At 37.8% G+C, this 23,473-nt stretch overlaps 1 protein-coding gene across 2 annotated transcripts; it reads left to right on the forward strand.

Moving 5' to 3' along the window:
• The first annotated feature begins 2,541 nt into the window (after positions 1-2,541).
• On the forward strand, positions 2,542-23,469 carry gab3 (GRB2 associated binding protein 3). 2 transcript variants are annotated; one of them, XM_074671772.1, is made up of 15 exons: positions 2,542-2,675; positions 2,833-2,902; positions 3,037-3,125; positions 6,921-7,072; positions 7,326-7,469; positions 10,594-10,888; positions 14,955-15,255; positions 16,403-16,559; positions 16,645-17,105; positions 17,262-17,311; positions 17,882-18,128; positions 18,386-18,476; positions 18,908-18,995; positions 19,757-19,876; positions 22,083-23,469. In XM_074671772.1, exons 6-15 carry the CDS (start codon positions 10,817-10,819, stop codon positions 22,197-22,199), a joined length of 1,704 nt encoding a protein of 567 aa, XP_074527873.1. In that variant the 5' UTR covers positions 2,542-2,675; positions 2,833-2,902; positions 3,037-3,125; positions 6,921-7,072; positions 7,326-7,469; positions 10,594-10,816; the 3' UTR covers positions 22,200-23,469. The 2 variants fall into 2 exon arrangements, with proteins under 2 accessions (XP_074527873.1, XP_074527874.1); XM_074671773.1 differs by lacking the exons at positions 2,542-2,675; positions 2,833-2,902; positions 3,037-3,125 and adding an exon at positions 5,511-5,585.
• The last annotated feature ends 4 nt before the right edge of the window (positions 23,470-23,473 follow it).

Genomic DNA, 23,473 nt, shown 5'->3' on the forward strand with positions numbered 1-23,473 from the left:
ACGTCATTCCGGATGTAAGCTCCCCGTGACAAACTGTTACGCCGACTAGGAGCTGTTGTCAACTCTTTTCTTGTAGACTCTTTGATAGCCGCTGTCGCTTCTTTCTCTTGACATTTCTACAGCTCAACTGCAGCCAAAGTGTACTGCTGCCCCCATCAGTACTTTTAACGACCAAACCCCTCAAACACACAGCTCACTTTAAAAAAAAATCCTGGCTGAAACATTAACGACCCCCTACCCTTGAGCTATTTATTTATTTATTATTTAGATATTTAATTCACAATTAAATATATAAATATATAATTCATGTGATAAAATTTTCTGTTACTGTATCGTCCCTGTATCGTCACCACTGACAGATTGGTATAAAATGCTCCTTTTGGGAATCTCTTTGCGTTTTAATAACCGAAATCTCAAGATGTTGTCGATTTGTTTTGTATATCTATGACAGAGGTTTGTTCATTTATTGATTAATTTTTTTTTAGTACTTCAAATCTGATAGCGCAACATGGACAGGGTAACTATATATATATATATATATATATATATATATATATATATATATATATATATATATATATATATATATATATATATATATATATATATATATATATATATATATATATATATAGTTTTATAGAAAACAGAAAGTTTTATTTTTACAAACACACATTACACACATCTGAATATGAAAGCACAGCAAACAGAGCAATAAACAACCAATGCCATGTTGGCACTTACAACCAAACCAAACAAAGACTTAGATAGGAGTTTTCAACTAAGACCAAGTCCTACTCAGATAACCCAAAGCTACTTAAACCAAACATATTCTTTTCAAGCTAAAACAAACTTTTAAGATGGCTACAGAACACAGCACAGTACCTGATCAAACCGATGTGGCCCTTCTTGAGGATGTCTAGTGATTAAAGGCCAAACCACCCGATGCCCTCAAGGTACACTACTGAGGACATGTTAGCTTTCAAAACAATCAAGCACCAAACCAATGTATCCTTAACCTTAAACCTTTAACCTCAAGAACCTAGCCCAAATACTTTATCATGTACAAAAAACCTACCCAATACCTAACCCTCAAAATAATCTTTACAACAGACCAAAAACTTTTTAAACCTGTTGTTGTTAAAAAGCTTTTGGTCTGTTGAAAAGATTATTCTAATTATTATATTTTTGCTCTACATTGGTCAAGTGCTTGATTGTTTTGAAAGTTAATGTGTCCTCAGTAGTGTACCTTAAAGGCATCTGGTGGTTTGGCCTTTAATCACTCAACATCCTCGAGAAAGGCTCAACGGGTTTGATCAGGTGCTGTGCTGTGTTCTGTAGCCAAATTAGAAGTTTGTTGAAGTTTGAAAATAATTTGTTTGGTTTAGGTAGTTTTGGGTTATCTGAGTAGGAGCATGGCACGACACGGCATGGCAGGACACAACTCGAGGTCCCCCCGCCCCCATGTCTGTGGCCTGGTGGTGCCTTGGGAGCCCGGTGGGTTCGTGCAAATTTGTGGAGTTTCTTGTTCTCTTAGATCAGCTTCTCCATGACCTCTGTGACCTTTCCTTGCGCAGCTTTGATCATCTTACTTAAATCTTCCCCTCTCTGCTCCTCCTGCTTCAGCCTCTCTGACATGTTCCTCCAACTCCAGCTTTTCAATCTTATGTGCCTGCCAGTGAGCTTCAGCCTCAGCTGTCTGCTCTGGGACTCCTCATTGGCCAGTTTCGCCGTCATCTCCTTGTGTACCAGTGCAACTTTTGTCTGCTTTGTGCTCCAGGTCGGCCTCCAGCTTCAGGATCATCTGGTCGTCCTCCTTGATGCTGTCGGAGACGGTAGCTAATCGCTGCTCCTTTTCCTGGAGCTTCTGAGTGAGATCCTGGACCTTCTGGGTCTGCTGGTCAATCTGATCGATGTGCAGCTGCCGCTCATCCACCAACATCAGCTCAAAGGACTTCAGTTTCACCAACTCGGCTAATCCAGGAGAGTTAAATTTTGGGCATTGGTCAAATGTCAGCAAGTGTAGAGTTAATTTAACTCTTCAAATCTATGCAAATGTTCTCTTAGTTGAAAAAGAGTAAGACTCAAAAAATAATGTAAAAACAGAGTGTCACCCAAACAAATCTGTGTCACTGCAGCGTATTGAACACTGAAATTTTCACTCTTAACTCAGAACCTTGATGTGACACTTAAAGTGTTATTTAACTGCAGCACACCCTGCTTCGAATCCTGGATTTGGCTGTACATTGTTGGGTAAAATAAAGTTGCTTCTGTAAACTCCAAGTTCTGATACAGCTGTTTATACTTTTCAAACAGTTTTGAATTATTTTATTACTGGTAAGCCACTGTAAGCTTATGTTATTGCAAAATATTAATGCCACTCTAACCAGATACCATAAGTAGTTTAGTAATTATTTTGGCTCACTTAAACCAACACTCATGACGAATGTTGAGGGGACTTCTTTCAAATTAACTTTTAATTGAGTTGAACGGGCTAAGTTCAACTTCAATTTGTGTGTTTTTGACCAGGACTTTTCTAAAATGTTTGCAGACAACATTTCTGGAAGTGGTCATCATGTTTTAACCAAAGTCATTGCAGAAAGCCAGAGTCTTCCTTGAACCATATGGGGAAGAGATTCAAGCAGCTTTTGACCCTATAGCAGAGAATAACTAAGGTAAGTGTGTTTTATTGTGCGTAAATAAAGTCATCTGCGATTTTTCTTTTATTAAGTCCAACATGCAACAGTAGGACTAAACTGAGCTTTCTTGATTAACATTTTCAGAAAATTTTCTGTCCTTTTCCTCTTTTCTGTACTCTTAACTCTCCCCAAGGCTTGGATAGTGATGTCATCACCCCTGCTGCTGTTGCAACTCTTGCCCCTACATCGAGGCATTTGTTGAGGTGTGTACCATAAGCTTTTCATTCTACCAAAATTGTTTTTTTTTCCCTTTTTCTTTCCAGTTATTAATACAAGTTTGTTGCAGGTTTTTGTAGAACTGCAAAACACTTCTAACTTATCTGGTATGCTTCTACAGATCAGTTTCGTTCAAACTGCTGGAAGGAACCAGCCTCTCTACACTTCTGGACAAAGGTGATGCAAGTCAGCCCTTCCTTCTCTGCATCGGTAAGCTAAAGAAGAAAATCCAGAGGTTCTTCATTGCTGTGGACAAAAAAGCAATTCAGTGCAATGCTCAGACATCCATTGCTGCATGCATTGATGAGCCTGAAAACCTTTGATAAGCAATACTCTGATGAAATTACATTGTGGTGCACATGTTTAAAAGTAAATGGGTTGGACTTATTGGACTCACAGCTGGAAAGACGATCAGTACGATGTCCCACGGTGTGGAGCTTGAACACTGTGTTCTGTGTGCTGCAGCAGGTGTGGGTTACCACCAGTGACTGTAGAGAGCTTAAGAACAAAAACTAGAGAAGTTGCATGTCCTTGCAGCAAATGCGTTCAAATGCTGAAGCTGAAGAATGAAAAAGAAAAAAATAAATGCTATAAGCAGTGAACCAGAGCTGAAAATGTGGAATGGAGAAAAGAAGAAGTAGTAGGAGCAGGGACAAAAGTACAGAGGTTTAAGTAGCAGTAGTAATGGAAGAAGCAGTAGTTTGAAGTCAGGGAGCGTTTTATGGCATGGGATGGTGTTGTCCCATTGTCCAGGTGACAAGCGGTGTCTCGTTTCCTCCCAACATGACGCCTGGCATTAATAATAATAATATAATAATAAACTTTATTTATATAGCACTTTTAAAAACATTTGTTTACAAAGTGCTTTGACACCGACAGCAGCATTAAAAAAAAGAAGGTTAAATAAAATCAAAGAACAATTAAAGACAAACACAAAGGCATTCACGCCAGAGTTCAATCTTTTCACATCAGAGCAAAGGATTTTCTTTTTCATGGTCTGAGAATCCTTCAGGGGCCTTAAGGCAAACTCCAGTTGGGATGCCATGTCCCAATAAGGAGAGGCTTCCTCTGGCCACTCTATCATACAGGCCTGATTGGTGGATTGATGGTTGTCGATCTGGAAGTTTCTTCTCTCTCCACAGAGGACCACTGGAGCTCTGACAGAGCAACCATTGGGTTCTTGGTCACCTCCCTGACCAAAGCCCCTCTCCCCCCTTGCTCAGTTTAGATGGGCAGCCAGCGCTAGAGGAGTCCTGGTGGTTCTGAACTTCTTTCATTTACAGGTGATGGAGGCCACTGTGCTCACTGGGACTTTCAGTGCAGCAGAGATGTTTCTGATTTATTAATTTATTAAGTCTTTCTAATCTGGTTTGCAAATTGTAGCACTGGTGTTACACTGGACTCTATAGGGTAAAGTGAATGCCCCATGTACAGCACCCCCAATTCTCCACATTTCCTGATCCTCTCCAGCTGCGCTTTCTAATAAAACTAGTATGTGCCCACCTTAATGTCGCCTCATAAACGGGTCAGTCTGCTAGAAAATGGAAATGTCTGAATTCAATTTGAATATTAAGGCATGGGGAATGTTAAACTGTAAGATTAGCATAATTTCCCATCTCAGCATGCTTGAATCTTTGAATAAAAACTCTTTGAAAACATAAAAAAAAAAAACTTTCAGGATTACAAAGAATGTAAAAAATGATAGTTTAATGATTTTTTTTCAATAAAATAATATTAAAATATAGCATGTTAGTGACATGAGCTGGATGTGACAGGAGTCCTTTTTGCCTAAGGTTAATGCAAATGCATGCAAGTATATGAGCTGTTAGCATGAAATAAAAAAGTTAAGGTTTTTAAAGATTTTTTTAAGACACATTGGGTTTTACTTATTTTTTTTCTTGGATGTGACAGGGCCTGATGCTTTGGCTTTACCGCTAAAATAAATGAATTAAAAAATCAAAATAAAATAAAATAAACAGGGTCAAAACCCCAGATATCAATGTCAGAAATTATCCCTAAGCAGCTCTAGTTATATTTAACCAAATGAAGCCACTTTGGCTTTGAAAATGCACGTATTACTCTTTTTCTTTTTTTCTTTATTTTTCATTTTTTACTGTTTTATGTTTATGTGACACAAAGCTAACGGGAAACTCTAAAACAGTTTTAAAAGAATACGTATTTTTAAAATTGATATCAATTTTTTTTCAACCTATGTGAAGGATAAAAAGTTAAGCTTATTATATTAGATTATGCTGCTCATCCCTAATTTTATAGGTTTGTCAATTTAAATAAACATTTCATCAAAGAAAAACACAATAAGAATCTAGCAGTTGACGTGTTATTGTGTTAAACAAATCAGAAATCAGCCATCCAGTTTGTTAAAGACATTTTGGATCGTTTAACTTTTTGCGATGCAAGTCCAGGTAGTGTTCTTTTCTGGTAGAGTCCCAGCTGTGTTTAAACATCTAAGGCCTACCTGAGCTCCTCTTTGGAGGGCATTGCCAAATTAGAAATGGTTCACAAAGGAGCTAACCTGTATCTCTGACTGAAAGCTTGTGCGGCAACCTCGGTTAGGTTTGTGCTTTGTGTTAACATTTTGTGATCACCTGTGCCGCTGGAGCTGTTAGCCGTGTTAGCATGAAAAGGGAGCAGGCAAACAACTTCCCACAGGTTAGTGGCATTTCCACACTCAGACAAGGTGTTTGAGAGCGGGCTTTCAAACCAGATCAGTTGTGGATCTGGTTGAGACACCCTTCTCAGATTTGCTCTGTTCAGATGATAATCCCGACCATTCTAAAATCCCACGGTCTATATTTAACACGGTCCAACAAGGCGACACAGGAGCAGCAGAGACGAACTCTTTGTGGCAGCCGCGCTGACCACGCACCGCAGTGTCAGTGGGCGGGTAACTGAACTTCGCGGAGAGGGGTTTCCTTGGCTTTTTAAAGGTTCCCGTTCTTACTTTTTATGCTTTTAAAAGGTTCCCGGCGCTACTTTCAGCAGCTCCCATCGTTTACTGAAAGCACAAGAGGGAAAAAGTAAACGTTAAAGACGAGTGCTGCTCACAAGCAGGGTTAGGTCTGTAAGCTAATGCTACGGCTCCGCTAACAGACAAACGTACGGGGGATACATATAGCCCCTGGGCGTGACGTCACCATGGTGCCGTTGTGAATGTACAAGAGGCGCAATCAATCTTGTACCGTACTACTAGACAGACAGATAGATAGATAGATAGATAGATAGATAGATAGATAGATAGATAGATAGATAGATAGATAGATAGATAGATAGATAGATAGATAGATAGATAGATAGATTTTAAGCCATTTAATTAGTCTATATATTTGTGTCTTGTTGGCTGATGTTTAATTAAACTGCACGTTCTAAAAGTTGTCATTATTTAATTGACAAAAATTATATAGTTTATAAAAGAAGAAAAATCCATTGCAGTTTCCAAATGAACAACATTGTTCACAAACACCCCACATCAAAGTCTTTTACTGTCAGATATTCCTTCACCATAGGAAATTAACAGTGTAGTGCTAGAGTACACTCTCAACATAAACTCGGAATATGTGGCTTTTAGCGTGTGGCTTGAAAGGAAGCAGGGTGAAATATACAACACACAAAATTAAAACAGAGTCTATCTGCCTCAGTTTGCCTATCAATTATGGTTAACAGTGTTTGTTGGTTCTGGTAGTCCCTATACAGCCTCCCCACAGTATATTTAATTTGTTTTTGCCTTCATACAAAGTTGGCTGCAACTGACAACAACACTCACTATTCAAACACAAAGAGATATTTCTCATGTATCTGACTGACTGAGTGAATATTGAGCCTGAAAACTGCGAAAAAAGCTCCTCTGAAATGTTATGTGGCAGTGAGGTACCGCTGCCATGAAATAATAAAGTTTTGGTGTAATGCATCAGTTGACTTAGAGGTGGATGTAAATACTAATTTCATGACCTCACGACATGCTAACCTGGTTTTTATTATTTTGGACAGAGATGTGGTACAGTGTGACTTCACAAACTGGCCGGGACATTCATCCTCAAAGAGCTCAGAGGTCAACTTCAGGCCAGGCTGGAGGAAGCCCAGTTGTCCTTGGTGGAGGACTCACCATCAACACCCTGCCAAACAACATGACACGTGTAGTGGTGAGTTCTACGCCACACTGTTTGTCGTTACAGTCATGGCGTGTGGCATTTATCATGTTGCTGCCTTTATTGTATTTGTTTTCGCTGAAACACTGCCCTTTTTTGGAAACAATCACTTACTTGGGGAAGTGAATGACATCACATGATTTAGCCATGTGCTGGGTGAGCTTTTAATGTGGCAGCCTGTATGATAGTCTTTGAACACAGTCACGCCGTCATGACCTTTAGTTTTCTCTGTTTTTCTTTCTGTTAGGAGGATTCTGGCAAGTTTTACACATGGCACAGCTATGGCCCAGAGGATACGCGCACAAAGGGACTATGGGTAGACATGAATGACGCTCGATATGGCGAAGTTAGAGTCCATGCCATTCTGTCAAATTCATACAAACAGGCTGTGGTGAGTCCCAGGAACAAGTTTCCTTTGGTTGTAAATTCATGCCCTATGTCACATGGCATCAGAGTCACATTAAAGTGCACTTATACATTTTAATTGAGCTTTTTGTTTTATATTTAGATATATTATTATGATTACCATTATTATTATTATTATTATTATTATTATTATGATTATTATTATTATGATTATTATTATTATTATTATTATTATTATTATTATTATTATTATTATTATTATTATTATTATTATTATTATTATATTTTATTATTTATTTATATATTTATTTATTTTACAAGGGTACATGCTTGTCACATTTTTAGAAATTTCCACCAAAAGGTGATGATCCGATAGAGTTGAGTGTATATTAGTTTTTTTTTTTTTTTTTTAATAGTGTTCCAGTAAGAGTGGATTTCAGTCTGAATTATCAGGCAACACAGCCAGAGGACTCTAAAAGAACCAGGACTTGCTGGTGTATTTTGAGGCCAACACGTCTGCCGGATGCTTTTTTTTTTTTTTTTTTTTTGTACAAAACGGAAAACCAGCTTGATTTCTTGTTTCTGCTTGTGTCTTTTGTACCCAGGACAGAAAAAATGTACTTTGGTCAGGCTTACTACTCTTATACTACTTTTTGAGGTATTAATGTATAAACAGATGTACATGATAGAAGTTCCTATGAAGTAGGTTAGACCATCCAGTGATAAACGGCAAACAATGCAAAGCCCCATGATATTGATTTTACTTTAAAGACCTTACTATAGCACAGAGGCATCTTTTTGGCAGATTTATACAAGTGGTTTTAGTTTCAATTATGCAATTTTTTCTTCAGCCTATCGTCATGATTTATGAATTTATAAATACAAATTTAATACAAATTTTTCTTGGTCATACTCTTGATGACAACACAGGACTCAATGTCGCTCTCTGGTGGTAGTTTCTGAGAACTAAAGTTATCTATTGTCCCCTTGTCGACAATAGAGGTACTGACATGTAAAGTACAACTGTGCTTTTTGTAGAAGCAAAAGAAATTGTCCAGTGGGCTTATGAACAGGAAGTCAATTTGACAGAAGAGAATCCATTTGCATTTTGATAGCCCACTTTTGCAAATTGATTTATCCATTCTACCACTGCAGTGAAACTGGAATTGCTTTTAACTATGAAAATAAGAGTTTGACAACGCTAACAATAAAAAAAACGCTTCTCCTTATATTTAAGAGACAGTGCAGAGAACTTTTAGTTGTGTTCTGGTGAGTAATCATAATACATTTCCTTTATTTATGTAGCACCTTTCATAAAAATCTAATGTTACAGTCATTGAAAAAAAAATGCAATTAATAAGCAATAAAGAGAGCATTTTAAAAAATCAGAATGCACACGCAAAGCAAAACAATATATACAGTTGTAGTTTAAAAATTGTTAAAAAAGTAAGTGAAACCATCAAAACAGCTGTAAGATTATAGACAGTTTAATAGATAAATGATTAAAAAAAGATAAGGATCAAGGTTATAGAGGTACTAAAAGTACATGTTTGGTGCACTTTGAAAATTAAAATGTCAATACTATATTGAATTTTAAGTATTTATAATTTGATTATTATTGGGGAACTCTTGAATCATTACATGAGCCAATGATGATGTCAAATTAAAGAAAGGTTTATATTGTCCCGCAGATTTTTCGATTAAGTATTATTAAAGAGTTAAAAAGCTGTTTTAGCTTCAGCTTACCCAGTCACAATTATTTCTAAACACTGATCCCAGAAACAGAGAAAGAACAACACCTTATCTGGGATGAGTTCATAAGACATTTAGGGATACGTGTGATACAAACACATTTAACAATGTGATCACAAATACAGTAGCACTGGAGTTTTTCCAGCTGCCTTTACAAAATGTTGATTGCACGGTTATATTTTTTCTAAAGAGACCTGATTGTTGTCGATGTTGCTTGTGACTTCCAAGTTACATAATGAACTAAATGTGAAAAGATCCTGGAATGCATAAAACTATCTGCAGCATGAAACTGTAAATGGTCTCCAAAGAGTATAGACTTGTGTTAGCTTGCTCCTGTAACCTTTGCTGTAAAAGGATCAGGGTTTGAATGTTTTGATGCCGTCCAAAACTGGAATTAAAAAGGGAAGTAAAGGAAACAACACAACTCCTATTATAAGAAGGATGTTAGAAGGAAATGAACAGCATATAGATAGTATTGATAGTAATAAATCACATTCAATTTTAATTTTTATTTAAAAAATGAAAATTTTAAAAAACATGCATAATTTATTCTTTAATCTTCTGCTTTGGAAAAATAATAAATGAAAAATAATTAACGCAAAAAATCCTCAACAAGAAAATTAACAAGAAAACTAAGAGTTTATAAGCTGTTTTTAAATAATCATCCAAAAATATGTTTTAAGTTATTTGAAAATATTATCCCCTAAAACTCTGTAAAAAAAATATTTAAGTCATATTGCATTTTTTAAGCCTTAAAATCCTAAAAGTATCTCAAAATTCTTCTTAAAACATTACTGCATTATTTTTTTTTTTATTGCTTTCCTTTATTCAACCATCAAAAGAGCAATGAAAGATCATATAGAAACAGTTTTATTACCGTTGAATCTTTTGAAATTTAGTTTTGTTGAAGCCAAAACATTGTACATAAGTCTAAGCAGAAGAAGAAAACTGAGTTTACAGATAAGAGTTTTTCTTAGATTATTTTAAACTTTGCACCAGGACCCCTGAAAACTCACATGGATATTTTTTTTATTGTACATAGTCTGTATAAACAACTGCAGGTTTCTGCAGAGTAAACACACACACACACACACACACACACACACACACACACACACACACACACACACACACACACACACACACACATAGAACATTTCATTTGGAGAATACAATCAGTTTAACGTAGATGTGAAGCTAAAGATAAGATCTTTCAGCAGCATGTGACTCGGCTGCTGTGTATTACTGGCCAATACAACTGTGTCCTCAAACCTGTCAAACCTCCTTATGTGTAGTAACCCCCCTCCTTTGACGCCCCCACAGGCCAACTGCTTCATACACTTGCCCCGAGCACTTGCAAAAACAAACACATAATTCTCTCTTTCTCTCTCTCTCAGTCTCTCCTCCCTCCTCCTCCCTCCTCCTCTCTCTCTTGTCAGTGTGATCAATTTCTTTGACTTCCTCCTTTTGGAGCGGCTGGGCTGAATACCAGAGCACAGGATATGCTTCACAGTGCTCTCAGTTTCACAGCAGCAGAAGAGGCAGAGGCAGCACTGACAGCACTAGCAGCAGCAGCAGCAGCAGCAGGCGAGAGCGGGGACGACACACTCTGCAGTCAAGATGAGTGCTGGGGATGCTGTCTGCGTCGGCTGGCTCATCAAATCCCCCCCAGAGAAGAAACTGAAGAGATTTGTGAGTAGGAGTACATGCCGGACTCTTGTTTGTGTCCTCTGCCAGCTAGGAGGGAAGCCGGGTTGTGTTGTTGAAGCTTGTGTGTATGTGTGTGTGTGTGTGTGTGTGTGTGTGTGTGTGTGTTTGTGTGTGTGTGTGTGTGTGTGTGTGTGTGTGTGTGTGTGTGTGTGTGTGTGTGTGTGTGTGTGTGTGTGTGCTATGACGTGGAATGATGATTTAGAAAGATACCGTGGGCTCTGCGTGCTGCTGTTGGACTCAGCTGCTATTCAGTCCTTTGCTTTTAGCTTCCTCATTTCTAAAACACCTTACTCTTGTTTCTTGGCTTCTGGATCTTCTTAAATATGTATAATAATAACGTATCATTTTTAACAATTTTATATCAATAACTTAACGCAGAGACTGAAACGTGTGTATGTAGTTTTCTTACATGAACAGCACACAGCCGTCAATATTTTGTGGTTGTTGGGGTCATGTGATAACGCTGGACTAGCAACTCACTCTTCTGTGTGTGTGTGTGTGTGTGTGTGTGTGTGTGTGTGTGTGTGTGTGTGTGTGTGTGTGTGTGTGTGTGTGTGTGTGTGTGTTTGTGGGGGGGGGGGGGCAAAATTGTGAAACATGGGAAGTAATGTCAGAGGCAGCCAGACACTTCAGTTCTAAGTGACAAGCAGAAATAGTCCATCTTTATGATGGCTGTTTCATGCACTTCCTCTATACTAGCTGAGGGGGAGGAGGAAGAAGACGAGGAGGAGGATGAGGAGGAGAAGGAGGAGGACATGGGTCATTATTTGTCAACAGCAGTGCAGGGAAAGGGTGGGTGGAGGTGTTTTTATTTTTTTTGTTTGTGTGTGTGTGTATGTGTGTATTTTGATGGGGTTCAGAGTAGGAAGTAGAAACTACAACATGATATGTAAATCCACTCTCCAGAGAGCAAAGTAAGTAGACATTTTTGTGGCCTGTTGGAAGGACAGAAGCTCTGTCAGGTGTATTATTCAAATGTCAGGCCCTGACACACAACATTATGGAAATGTATTTTTTCATGGTTAGACTTATCTTTGAACTGGTGTAATCAAATTAAATGAAAATAGTCTGATGTGGAGGTTGAAGTTGGCCGCAGCTTGTTGTCATCCCGTATTTTGATCAGAGGCAACAAGAGTTTTGTCTGTAGTGTCCAGACCACAGACTGTGCGAGACACGAGCTGAACAACAGCTCCCAAAGTGAAGCCAGAATTTTTAGAACTCCCCCAAGTGACTGATTGCAGTAAAGTATTAAAGTCTGTATTGTCCATCATAACTGATAGAACATAGGTCAAGCAAAAACATTAAAAATACACAGCAAATACTTCTTCCTCAAACATGTTCACGGTGTCATTGGTTGTCTCATCACACTGTCTTGTGCAGTGCTTGTTTTTTCTGGGAAGTTTAGTTCTGATTAGTTATTTGATGTCAAAATGTTTGTTAATGGGCAGCTCTGTTGACAGACAGTGCTGTGTTCCTAATGTAGAGGAGGAACAGTGAGTGAAAACGCCACAAGCATCATGAAAGTCCTTCAAAAGTCAGCATAAACTGTTCTGGTGTGGGCCGTACCCACCTGAAGAGGCTGTATGTTTAAATTGCCCCCACTGAGACATTATTTAGACATCACTGACCAGGCATTGGCAGGTTTCAAAGTTGTATAGAGTAGCTGAGTCACATGAACCTTCAGATTTGAGGATAAAAAATGTAATACAATTTTTTTTTCTTAAAGAAATGCTCTTTAAGTGTCTGTTTGTGTAAATTCCCCAAGAAATGGAACTTATTTGGGAAGTTTGTCTTTACTTAAAGGTTCTCTTATGCATATAGATAAACTTTACACACAGACTGTTTTATTCATCGATGTAGTGTACATGACACCACCCTTTAGCCTCTTCGTAGACATCTACAGGGTGCCCACCTATTAGTCAGGTCCACAATACCTTGATTTGTGCAAAATTTGTATCTTTAATAACTTTTAAAGTAATGAGCTATGAAAACATTCATGCCCTTTGAAGGCCAGTAGAGAAAATAGCTTTTAAGGCCCATGAAGTTTTTGAACCTGGCTGCAAATATGTTTATTAATCGCTGTAAAAAATGATTGTATTGTCATGGTGTTCTAGCTCTGGTGCAAAAATATAACACTTTGTAATTTCCACAGTGTCAAAAAACAATTTCAAAATGTTGTGTAAATATATCAATATTTCTCCAACTTCCAAAATATTTAAGACAAGTTATTTAAATACTCAAAAAAGTTAAACTTTGACTGATTGCTTGACATTTGAGGAGATTTGACATTTGACCCAACACTTCAAACGACAAACAACATTTATTTGGAGGTTGTCAGCGTACTTTTGATCCAAAACTTCAGCTTCACTTTTCAGATTGACTGACATACCAAAACCGCTTCGGACTGACTTTATCAAACCGTGGGACCCTTTAGCTCAGGAAGGATGACTCATTTTCAACATGAGGAGCTATGTGGGGTCAGACACTGTGTTAGCCAGCCTATAACAGGCTTCTATCCAAAGAGTGTCTGAAGTGGCTGACCTGAAACTCTTTATTTCTATTCAGAGGAGTAGTTTAGACATTGTGATGCTGTCAGTGGTGGAAAGTCACTTGTAGCAAGTGTTGTTACAGTATTCTGCATATATACATGTAAAACCTCTCACTTCATTCTGTAAACTCAATTATTTTGAAAATAAGACTCATACATGCACCTTTTAAAAAAAATGTCACATTAGGAATCACACAGATCACGTATTATTAAAGATAATGGCTGAATTCCATTTAGCTGCTCCAGTTTAAGGGTCCTGGTACTTTGCATTCTTACACAAGATCACACTGTCCAAGTATTAAAACACTCGAATCATTAACATCATTAGTAACACTGGAGCCTCCCCCTCTCTTACAAATCAGAGTGTGTGAAAAAGACATTTTGCTGTCTGGCTGGGTTTAGAAAGGTTTCTCAGTTGTCCCCACTGCTGACCTCCTACTTTCAGGTGATCAAAGCTAGTTGACATAACACAGCTATCATCTAACATCTGTTGGGGAGGACCAGGATAAGTGGTTAGAAGATCTCAGTAATACTAGAAATAGACGCATGTGTTAGGATTATTTTTCAGACCTCTTCTTCTGAATGCAGTGTACTTTCAATACATTTTTTTTTTGGCTTGAATTCATAGAAAATATAATGGAGCTATCTTTATTGGAACAAGATCTTATGCAAAATATTTGAAATAAAACTTCAAACAAAAATGATATTTGTCTTTCAGATAACAGACCTCGATGTCCTAAACTATGTGGTGTTAATATAACTTTTACATTCACAAAATGTCTCTGGGATTTAAATGTCATCTTTGTAGTCATGTTTTCCTCTGAAATATTGCATGTGCATTAGAAGTAAGTGTGGTGAATTTATTTCCTGGTACGAACACGCAAGTAAGACGTTGACTTGAGCAGGAGAAAAATACCCACAGGCCCAGGACATGCTGTGCCTTTTGTCGATAATGCACAGAAACCACAAAACCAAGTGTGAAACCTAAACGATCAAAATGCATTTCTGTTGAAAAGAAGTGTATTTAATCATAAGTATTTTAAAAATACAGTCAAACACCCACATAACTGCTTGCACCCTCTTTGTGAGAGGGCTGAGTTGTTACATGCTTTGGATCTTTAGAGCTATATTTAACTTTTCTCTGTTTGATTGTGAAGTTTCTGCAAGTCCTCAGTTGAACAGTGACCCAGAGCAGTATAAATACCTCTTTCGTTGTTGTTGTGTGAGACATTTTCTGTTAAATACAGTGAACTTCCTCTTTTCTATACTTCTGGGAAATTTGGGTTGAAGTTCCTCGTACTGACCATATCAAAAGCGGAGAAAAAAAATAGTCTGAAGTTGCAAAGTCTGCCATTGAAAAGAGCAGGAACTGTAAACTTTTTCCCATAACTATGTTGAAGGAAGGGGGGGGGGGCATGTTGTTGTTCAGCAACATGAAGGGATGCACGATAGAGATATAACTTAACTTCATGGTACGGTGTTTGTGACCTTATCTTGCAGGCCTGGAGGAAGCGCTGGTTTGTGCTGCGAAGAGGCCGCATGAGTGGGGATCCTGACGTGCTGGAGTACTATCAGAGTAAGAACTCCAAAAAGCCAATCCGCACCATCGACTTGAAAGAGTGCGAGGTGGAAATGTTGAACGGACAACTCAGAATAAAACGAGACTTTCACGGAAAGCACCTCTTTGTGGTGAAAACATCCTCCCGTGTTTTCTACCTGGTGGCTAAAACTGAGGAGGAGATGAACGGCTGGATCAGCAACATCACTCAGATCTGTCAGTTTGGTAACTTGGAAGACGCAGGTAAACACACAGAAAGGTTTTCAGTGCATTGAACAAAAGAGAATAAAAGTGTTAACAAAAAGGTGTTGTTGACACTTTTCAAACTGTGGTCCATGAAATTGGTGTCACTTATTTTCACTCAGGAAGTGGTTAAGTAAAGGAAAAAAATTGAATCTCAAATTGAGGTCAAAATAAAGTGTTTATATAGTAAACAAGAGTCAATTTACACGTTTCACATGAGTACTTGCTTGTTTTCAGCATAAAAAAAATCTCTCCTAATTCTCAATCTTTGATCCAGCTACGTGGTTAGCCACCAGTTTTTTGAGCTGATACATTTCTCTCTAACTGTAGCTCTTTCACTAATGAGCAATCTCATGACATACTGCTGTGGTTAAAACCATTTGATACTAATCACATCTGGTTTTGGTTTAACGGCAGCAGCAAAAAACAGTTCATGTTTTGAATAATTTCATGGTGCAGATATTTACTCCTCCTGCAATGATGATCCATTTTGATCAAGTCAGATAACTTACATGTTTTAGTGACTTGAATTTGGCCTTTTGGAGCTATGTGGGGTCAGACACTGTGTTAGGTCTCAAAAACAAATTACTGTGGTGTACATTACAGCTTTCATTTTATACAGTCACAAGTAGAGTTGTGATGATTTCAATAAAGTTTTTTTTTAGTCGAGACAGGCTATGTGGATCATTCCTGGGTCTCAAAATAGTTTTGAAAGATGGCATAGCGTGACATTGTTTGACACCCATAAGAGAAAACAAGAGTCTTTTAAGGGTCACAAATATTTTATGAGAACAAACAGAGTCTTTGGATTTTTCCATGGCTCTGCAGGCACAGCCTTGACTCGGCGGCCTTGAGAGAACTGGAATGATACAAATTTCTGAGCGAAGGCCAGTCTGACTTAGAGATTGAAGAACATGTTTAAAAAAAGGGAAGCAGAGCTCACATATGTTTTCCTCTAATATCCCTGTTGCAGAAAAATCGCTAAGAATCACCTGCTCTTTCTGTATTTAGGTATAGGCTGCAAGAAATGTGGGTGTATGTGTTTTCTGTCATGCTTTTTTCAGCATGCTGTTGTCAGTTTTCTTGTAAGTGGTTGTAACGTTGCAGAAACTACAACTCTCTGTTCCTCTCTGCCTGTTCTGAACAGAGAGCTCAGAGGAAAGCTTTCCTCACACCCCCACCTCCCTCCAGCCATCCCCTGATAACTCTGACCGAACGTCTGTATCCAGCCAGCTTGACACCAGTCACCCACTGGACTACCTGTTTCTCTCGCAGTGTGAGACGGGGAGTGTAAGCACCAGTAGGTAGGTACAATGTGTGCACATACCAGAGGGAATGATACAGCTTGTGTTTAAGAATTACAGTTCACCATTATTTGTCTTTTTATAGACTTGACAGCTTCTCAAACTCTGAGATCTCTCTGGAGCAGAAGTCATCAGAGGATGTGGTCAAGGACATCCCTTCGCCTCTGTTCACAGACTCTTCATCATCTTCCATCTCTCATGCACCCAGCCCTAGTCCATCTGTCTTCCCCCATGGCAGGTTGACCAACCCGCCTTTCAGCGCTCCATGCACCTCTTTAGCTTTACCATCTTCCTCCTCTTCGCCACTCCTTCATTGTGCCACAAGTGTCTTCCAGTTTGACAAACCTTACTCCTCGACGTTGTTTGAGGCCACTAGCGACACACAAACGCCCCCTCCTCTGCCACCAAAACCCAACCACCTGTCAGAGCAGCTATCTGATGAAGGACTGAACAGGCTGAGGGCAATGGGTACACAACATTTCTCAAGTCACGGTGCTTTATTCCCCAGGAGGACGTCTTTGTCAAGTCTGGACCATTTCAGAATAGGTATGTGGACTCAATACAGACAATTCAAAACAATACAGAAAATAAGAGCTCTACCCAACAAATTGTGTGGGTGTAGGAGGGGGCATGAAATCAACAGATGAATGTAACATCTGAGAGCATGAACTAATTTTAATCTTAATTCTGTGCCTGTTTCAGGAGACGCAGAGACAAGAATGATGAGAAACAGAAGACAGAGTCTTAACTTGGTAAGAAAAACTCTGACATCAAAGAATCATCAACTCAATTGTTATTGTTCGTCTTAAATGATAATAGTGTCTAAATTATGTTCATTGGCTCATTAGCTAGCAATGCTTAGTGTAGGAAAGCTTGTTTCCATTTTAAAAGCAACTGAAACATTTATCTTGTAGCTAATTGGCCTAGCTTAGCTTTGCAAAGATTACTACCTCAGCAGTTGACTTTATTCAAAACAAGCACACAAACTTTTTTTCTCATGAGGCTAAACTGTTAAGTGGGTTGGGATAGGATAGCTTTAACTGTTCTTTTGTGCAGAAAAGATAAATAGATAAAATCTGTTATGTACATTTTTGTACTTGTTGATTAGCCGGACTAACCAGCTGCTCCTGACAGTTTTTATTAACATGATGGCAATGACAGTGGTTTAAATTTTTTCATATGACTCTGTCCATCAAAGCAGTACAGACAGTACAGAGTACTGTACTGCTTTTACTCTAGGATCAAATATGAGTAACGCCTCAATACATTCTTGACTTTAAATGACAGTGTGATCTGATCTTGTGATGCTTTGTCTTTCACAGCCTTGTTTAAACACGGTGAAAGTTCAGAGCTGCGAGGATGAGTCATATGTACCCATGGCTTCCCCTTCTCCTCCCATTACCACCACTGAATGTGATGGTTACATCCCCATGAGTCCCAGAACATTCAGCTTCCTCAATACAAATGACATTACTGAGCCCTCGACACCTCTCAGTGCACTGATGGGTCAACCTGGAGATCTTGCACCGCCTCCAATTAATCGCCATCTTAAGCCTCGTTTGAGGCGAGGTTAGCGCTCCTCTTATGTTTCAACAGCATTGTTTATTCTTTTGACTTAAACTTTATAGCTGGGGTGCTTGTGATGTGAGTGAATATGTGGTCCTGGTTAAATGTTAAAGAGGGTCAGACTTGTCAGAATGCTGATGTTAATGACTTATAATTAACCCAGTGATCTTTATTCAGCATCACTTTTGAAAGCTGACCTTTCCTTCCCATAATGCAGCACTGCGACCAATCTGATAACTTTGTCCTTTGTTGGTTCACAGTTCGACCCCCACCTCTTGACTTGAGAGGGCTCTCAACAATCACAGAATGTCCCACTCACCTTCCTCTGAGCAGAGCCCTGACTGAATCGTGGTGAGATAAAAAACAGTCTTCTCATACACAAGGCTTTACCTGCACATGGTTCGGTCAGATTTTTTTAAAAAGAAATGTGCCAAACCTGTCCTGCAAGTAAGGCAAGTCATTGTTTTGATCATGTGTATATGGGCAAAGATTAAGCTTCAAACATGTTGAAAAATGTCCGATAAAAATGTTTAACATAAACCTTTGTCAAAACATTTTTAAACATAAAAGTACTTCAAAGCATCTACACCTTTGGTTAAGTAAGGTATAAAATAGGAACTTGAATATGTTAACAATATTTTTTGTGTGTGGGACTGGTTACGTACTTGGAAACTCTTCTTTTTTTATTGACTGGGCTTACACATGGTTTTGTGTTTGTTTTAAACTTGATTGGTGGTTGATTAAACAACAAACTCATCCTTTTGGGGGTTTTGTGTTTAAAGTTTCAGTTTTTCAAGGAAGCCATCACCTCTTGAAAGAAGACTTGAGAATGGGGATCCAAGAGAGGAAAACACAAACTGTACTGAAATGGTGATTTATATATATATATTATTTTTTTTACAAATTTAAATGTTGTTCGAAGAATCAGTGTTTTGAGATATCCTTAACTCTCTCAGTAACAAAGATGCATTTGTTTGAATTTCACAGAGATGTGTTGACGAAGTTTCATCAGTATGGAATATTATACAAATATATCCTGTTCTGTCATAAAGAGGAAATAGACTTTATTCTCTCACTTGGTTAAAAAAATTTTTTTTTAACCATCTTTGTGTTGTAACTTGATGAACTACAGTCATAAAAAGATACATATTTCACCCTAGATAAAGTACAAAATTGTACATTCTTGTAACTGGACCAAATGTGGGTGCAGATATCAAAAGGGTGATCTTGACATGCTAAAAAATGTGGGTTGGCAAGTGTTTCCAGATTCTTCTGATCTCCAGTTTACCAGAAAGTGTGCATCCATAGCAGTGCGGTTAAGCCTGAGCTGATTCCCGCAGAGGATGCATTATTAATTGATTTCCCATAAAAAGGCTTAAAAAAGCACATTAGTCATAAACTGAGTGCTTAACTCCCTACATACTGACAGGCAGTGAGTAGATAAGTAGAGAACATGAGAAGCTTTCTATGTGTTTCTGAGCTCAATTTATGGTCCACTTAAAATACTGCAATTATGAAACTGACATTTAAAACACTGACAAAGCTGTCACTTAAAGAATTATAAGAATGAAATCATTTTAACCGAGAGTGGTGATGACTGAGCAAACTCCATCTGTTTTTTCCTCTGACAGGAGTTGATGAAACCGTTCTGTCTTACTTTTGATGGAGCAGTTCAGCCATGGGCAAGAAGATCAAACCTTGACTACTTGTCACTGGATTTCAATTCTGCATCCCCCTCACCTGTACAAAAGGTACATTAAGATCAGATAAAAGACCCTGGCCCATCCCTTTTGTTTGTTTTACCACTATATTACTAGTGTTCCACCTACACAACTAAAATGCTACATTTTGAATGTAGTTAAGATCCTCTTTTGATAGAAGATAGAATACATGCACTGCAAAAAACTGAAATCTACACAAGTGTTTGTGTCTCCTTTTAAGTATTGTTATGGCCAGTCTTTTAAAAGGTTAGGAGAAAAAAACAGAAGCTGAGGATTAGGTTAAATATAAAAGTTTAGTAAAAATAATGGGATATTTATAAACAAAGGGGTTCTCCAAAGTTTACATGAACAAAAATACAAGAAAGGCTCTATTAATCTAAAAAGCCAAGGAACAAAGGGATTTGAAATTGGACAACAATTTTAAATAACACTAAGTCAGGAACTACTAGACAGTTAACCTCTAGTGCAACACTCGTTCAAAGATGGAGACACTTAAAAATTGGACTACTCCTGAGTCACAAACTAGTTTAGTTATGCACCGTGGACAGGCAAAGAGTTTGTGCGGACAGTTCACTTTAATTCCAGATGCCCTTGACTGATGACTATAGCTGTTTTCCAAATGGCCTACTACACTAGCAGTGCCTTCTAATTTAGCTGAAATTCAGTTTGTAGTAGGCGGTATGCGAGAACTTGCAAAATCTTCAGTATGCCAAAAAATCCTGGTTGTCTTACTGATCTGGAAAAATGTCTCTGCATGCAATGGACCAGTCTACCTAGCATACTGTTTCCCACAATGCACGATGCTAACGATATTGTGTATGCTCATGGCACTCTTAGGCTTAGATTAATTACTGCCATCTACTGGAATGAGTCTGCGTTACAACTACAATGCACTAATACTAACGATAGACGGTCTGTGACATAGAAGTTAGGTAATGGTGAAGAAAAAATTATAGTCTTAAATTTGTACCTTTTTACTTCTAGTCTTAAAAGAGGTGTTTAGTTCTACTAAGCCATTAAAGCCAATTTAAAGCACCAAGTAACTACTATTAAATCACAAGTATATATGGAGGTGGTTTCTCCATTAGCCGTAAAAATAAGAAGTCAATCCCTTCCAGATTTTTTTTCAATGAACTTATTAACTTTTGGTGTAAGCATTAAAATCAAATATGATGATTCTGCTGTATTTAAATTTTAATTAAAAAAAACACGACCCTGTAATCTCTCCCTGAATTTCTATTTTTATTTTGGATACATGAATGAATGTAAAAAACCTTAAACCATTCAAAATAATGAAAGGATCAAAAGCAAAAAACCTATACAATTACTCCAAAGAAAAAATAATCTAATAACCATTTTTTTTCTCTTGCTTATTTTTGAAAAGGCTAAAAAAAACCTTTAGCTGTAGATCTGCTTCCTGAAACTGAAAACATTATACTGCAAAACAGACCCAACCAAACAGGTATACTACATACTACATGTGCAAGCAGTAGAGAGTATCCGTTGGTTACTTTTTACATTCACATGTAGCATGTTGTAGGCAGTTTGGAAACGGCCCATGCCAGTTTTTTAAAGATTGCTACTCGTGAGTGGCACTCCTGATTGGCCAGGCATCCACCAGCATCAGTGGCACCAGCCTGAAATACTTGACATGGGAAAAAAAAAACAAGATAAGAAACATTTGTTTGTCAAGTTTCAAGTTTCAAAACAGTTTTTTTCTTTATCTCCCAAGCAATTCAGACATCATTTTTATCTTTAAATCTCTTGCAATAAGGCATATTTCTGAACATGTCTTGTTAAAGAGTCTTATAGTCTAAAAAAGCAGTTAATGCATAGAAAATGTCAGAAATGCTTGTTTTGACTTATTTTTTGCAGTGCAAAAGCACAGAAAAAAATATCCTTCACCCTGTACAAGGATTTTTATTTGCTTGCTGGCCCTCACTCTGCAAAGGCGTGTTAGCACAATCATCAACAAAGCAGTACAAGCACAAACTGGCATCACTGATCTAATTTTTTTCTTTAACTGTCAAAAAATATTCAGTTCAAGGGTGAAAATACACAAATCTCTGTGCATAAGCATGTACAAAACAGCAAAGGTTGTAAATCTGACATTATGCAGCTGGTGAAGAGTGGAACATGTAAATACATTTCTTTTGTACAATCAAGGCAGAATTGAGTCAATTTTTTGAGCTGTTAATGAATTGAAACCATCACACATCTCTTTTGTGTCTCATAGAAGCCTTTTCTGTCTGATGAGCACAAAGTGGACTACGTGAAGGTGGATGAGAAGAAAACACAGGCACTGCAAAACACCAAAATGGAGTGGACAGACGTTCGGCAGTCCAAAACATAAATGGAAATAACAGCATGAAAAAAATTACTTGGTTTCAAGTGGGCCAGCATTGTGTACATGACACCAGCATGGAAAAACACAAAGAGGACCAAAACAAATTCAAAGCACTTTGAGAAACAGTTTCAAAATAGAAGCACAAGAGGAAGTGAGCAGTTTTATGCTTGTTTGCTTGGTGAACCCTTCGAATTGCACTGTAAAAACTTATTTTACTCTTAGTAGATCTAATCTATTCTGTAAATAACACCAGACTGTGCACTGTATCACAATGATTTTTACTGTAGCATAAAGTTTGACCAAATTTTAAAAAGGGCATCATGTTGCTTCTCTGTCCATGTGACTTGCTTTAAATGTAAGATTTTAGCTGAAAAAAAAGAGGAAAGCCTGTCTAACGTCCCCACTTCAACCTTTTTCATGGACATGATTAATCCAGTCAAGAGTCTCTTTTTCTCCTTCTCCTGAAATGAACTGTTCATAAAAGGATTCTTTGTAACTACTATTTTCCTGCCTTCAAGCCAAACATTTATTAGTCCTAAAGAAAAAATCTGTCGTTCGCCGAATTCATGAATGATGACTAAAATTACACTGAAAGAAAGTTCGCTGTCAAAAATAGATTACTCTCTCATTTTTTCAGATGTTTTATTTATTGTTTTTATTTATTTTACATAATGTCTTTTGTCTCATGTATGTGTCTCTCCTGCTGGCACTTTGTCCTGTTTTTGCGCCAATGATTGCAAATAAAGTTTATATTTGAAAAACTTTGAACCTTAGCAGATGGAAAAGACTTTAGGCTGTAAAAATGAACAACCTATGAATGCAGGGGTAGTTAATATGATTTAAAGATTGTACCACTGAATATAGGCAGGTCAAAATCTGGATACTTACACTCATACTATTGTTTTTTCCAGAGGCAAATGACCCATAATTATTTCATTTATCTTTCAATTATCGTTTGCTATAATTTGTTGTTGTTATTCAGAAACCATGGGCCTGACTTAGTGAAACACAGTGACAGGAGGTCACTTGCTCACTTGACAACCCCAGTAATACTCCGGCTCCTGCTGCCCATCTGAGAAGTAGGTAACTCAGTACACATACTTTTGGGATAAGTTTCTTTTCAAGGAGTGCTTTTCCAAAAGCCCAACCATCTGTTTTGCTGGAATAGTAATATGATCTTGCCAAAGTTAAGAATTTCTAAGGATTCAAACTTTTAAAAAGTCCAATAGTTTGTATTTTGGGCTATTATTTAAGCTCATTTCCTACTATTTATGACCAAT

The sequence above is a fragment of the Halichoeres trimaculatus genome, unplaced genomic scaffold, assembly GCF_033239565.1.
Source record: "Halichoeres trimaculatus isolate MK-OKI-2021-1 unplaced genomic scaffold, fHalTri1.1 fHalTri1_scaffold_6, whole genome shotgun sequence".
NCBI classification, from domain to species: Eukaryota; Metazoa; Chordata; class Actinopteri; order Labriformes; family Labridae; genus Halichoeres; species Halichoeres trimaculatus.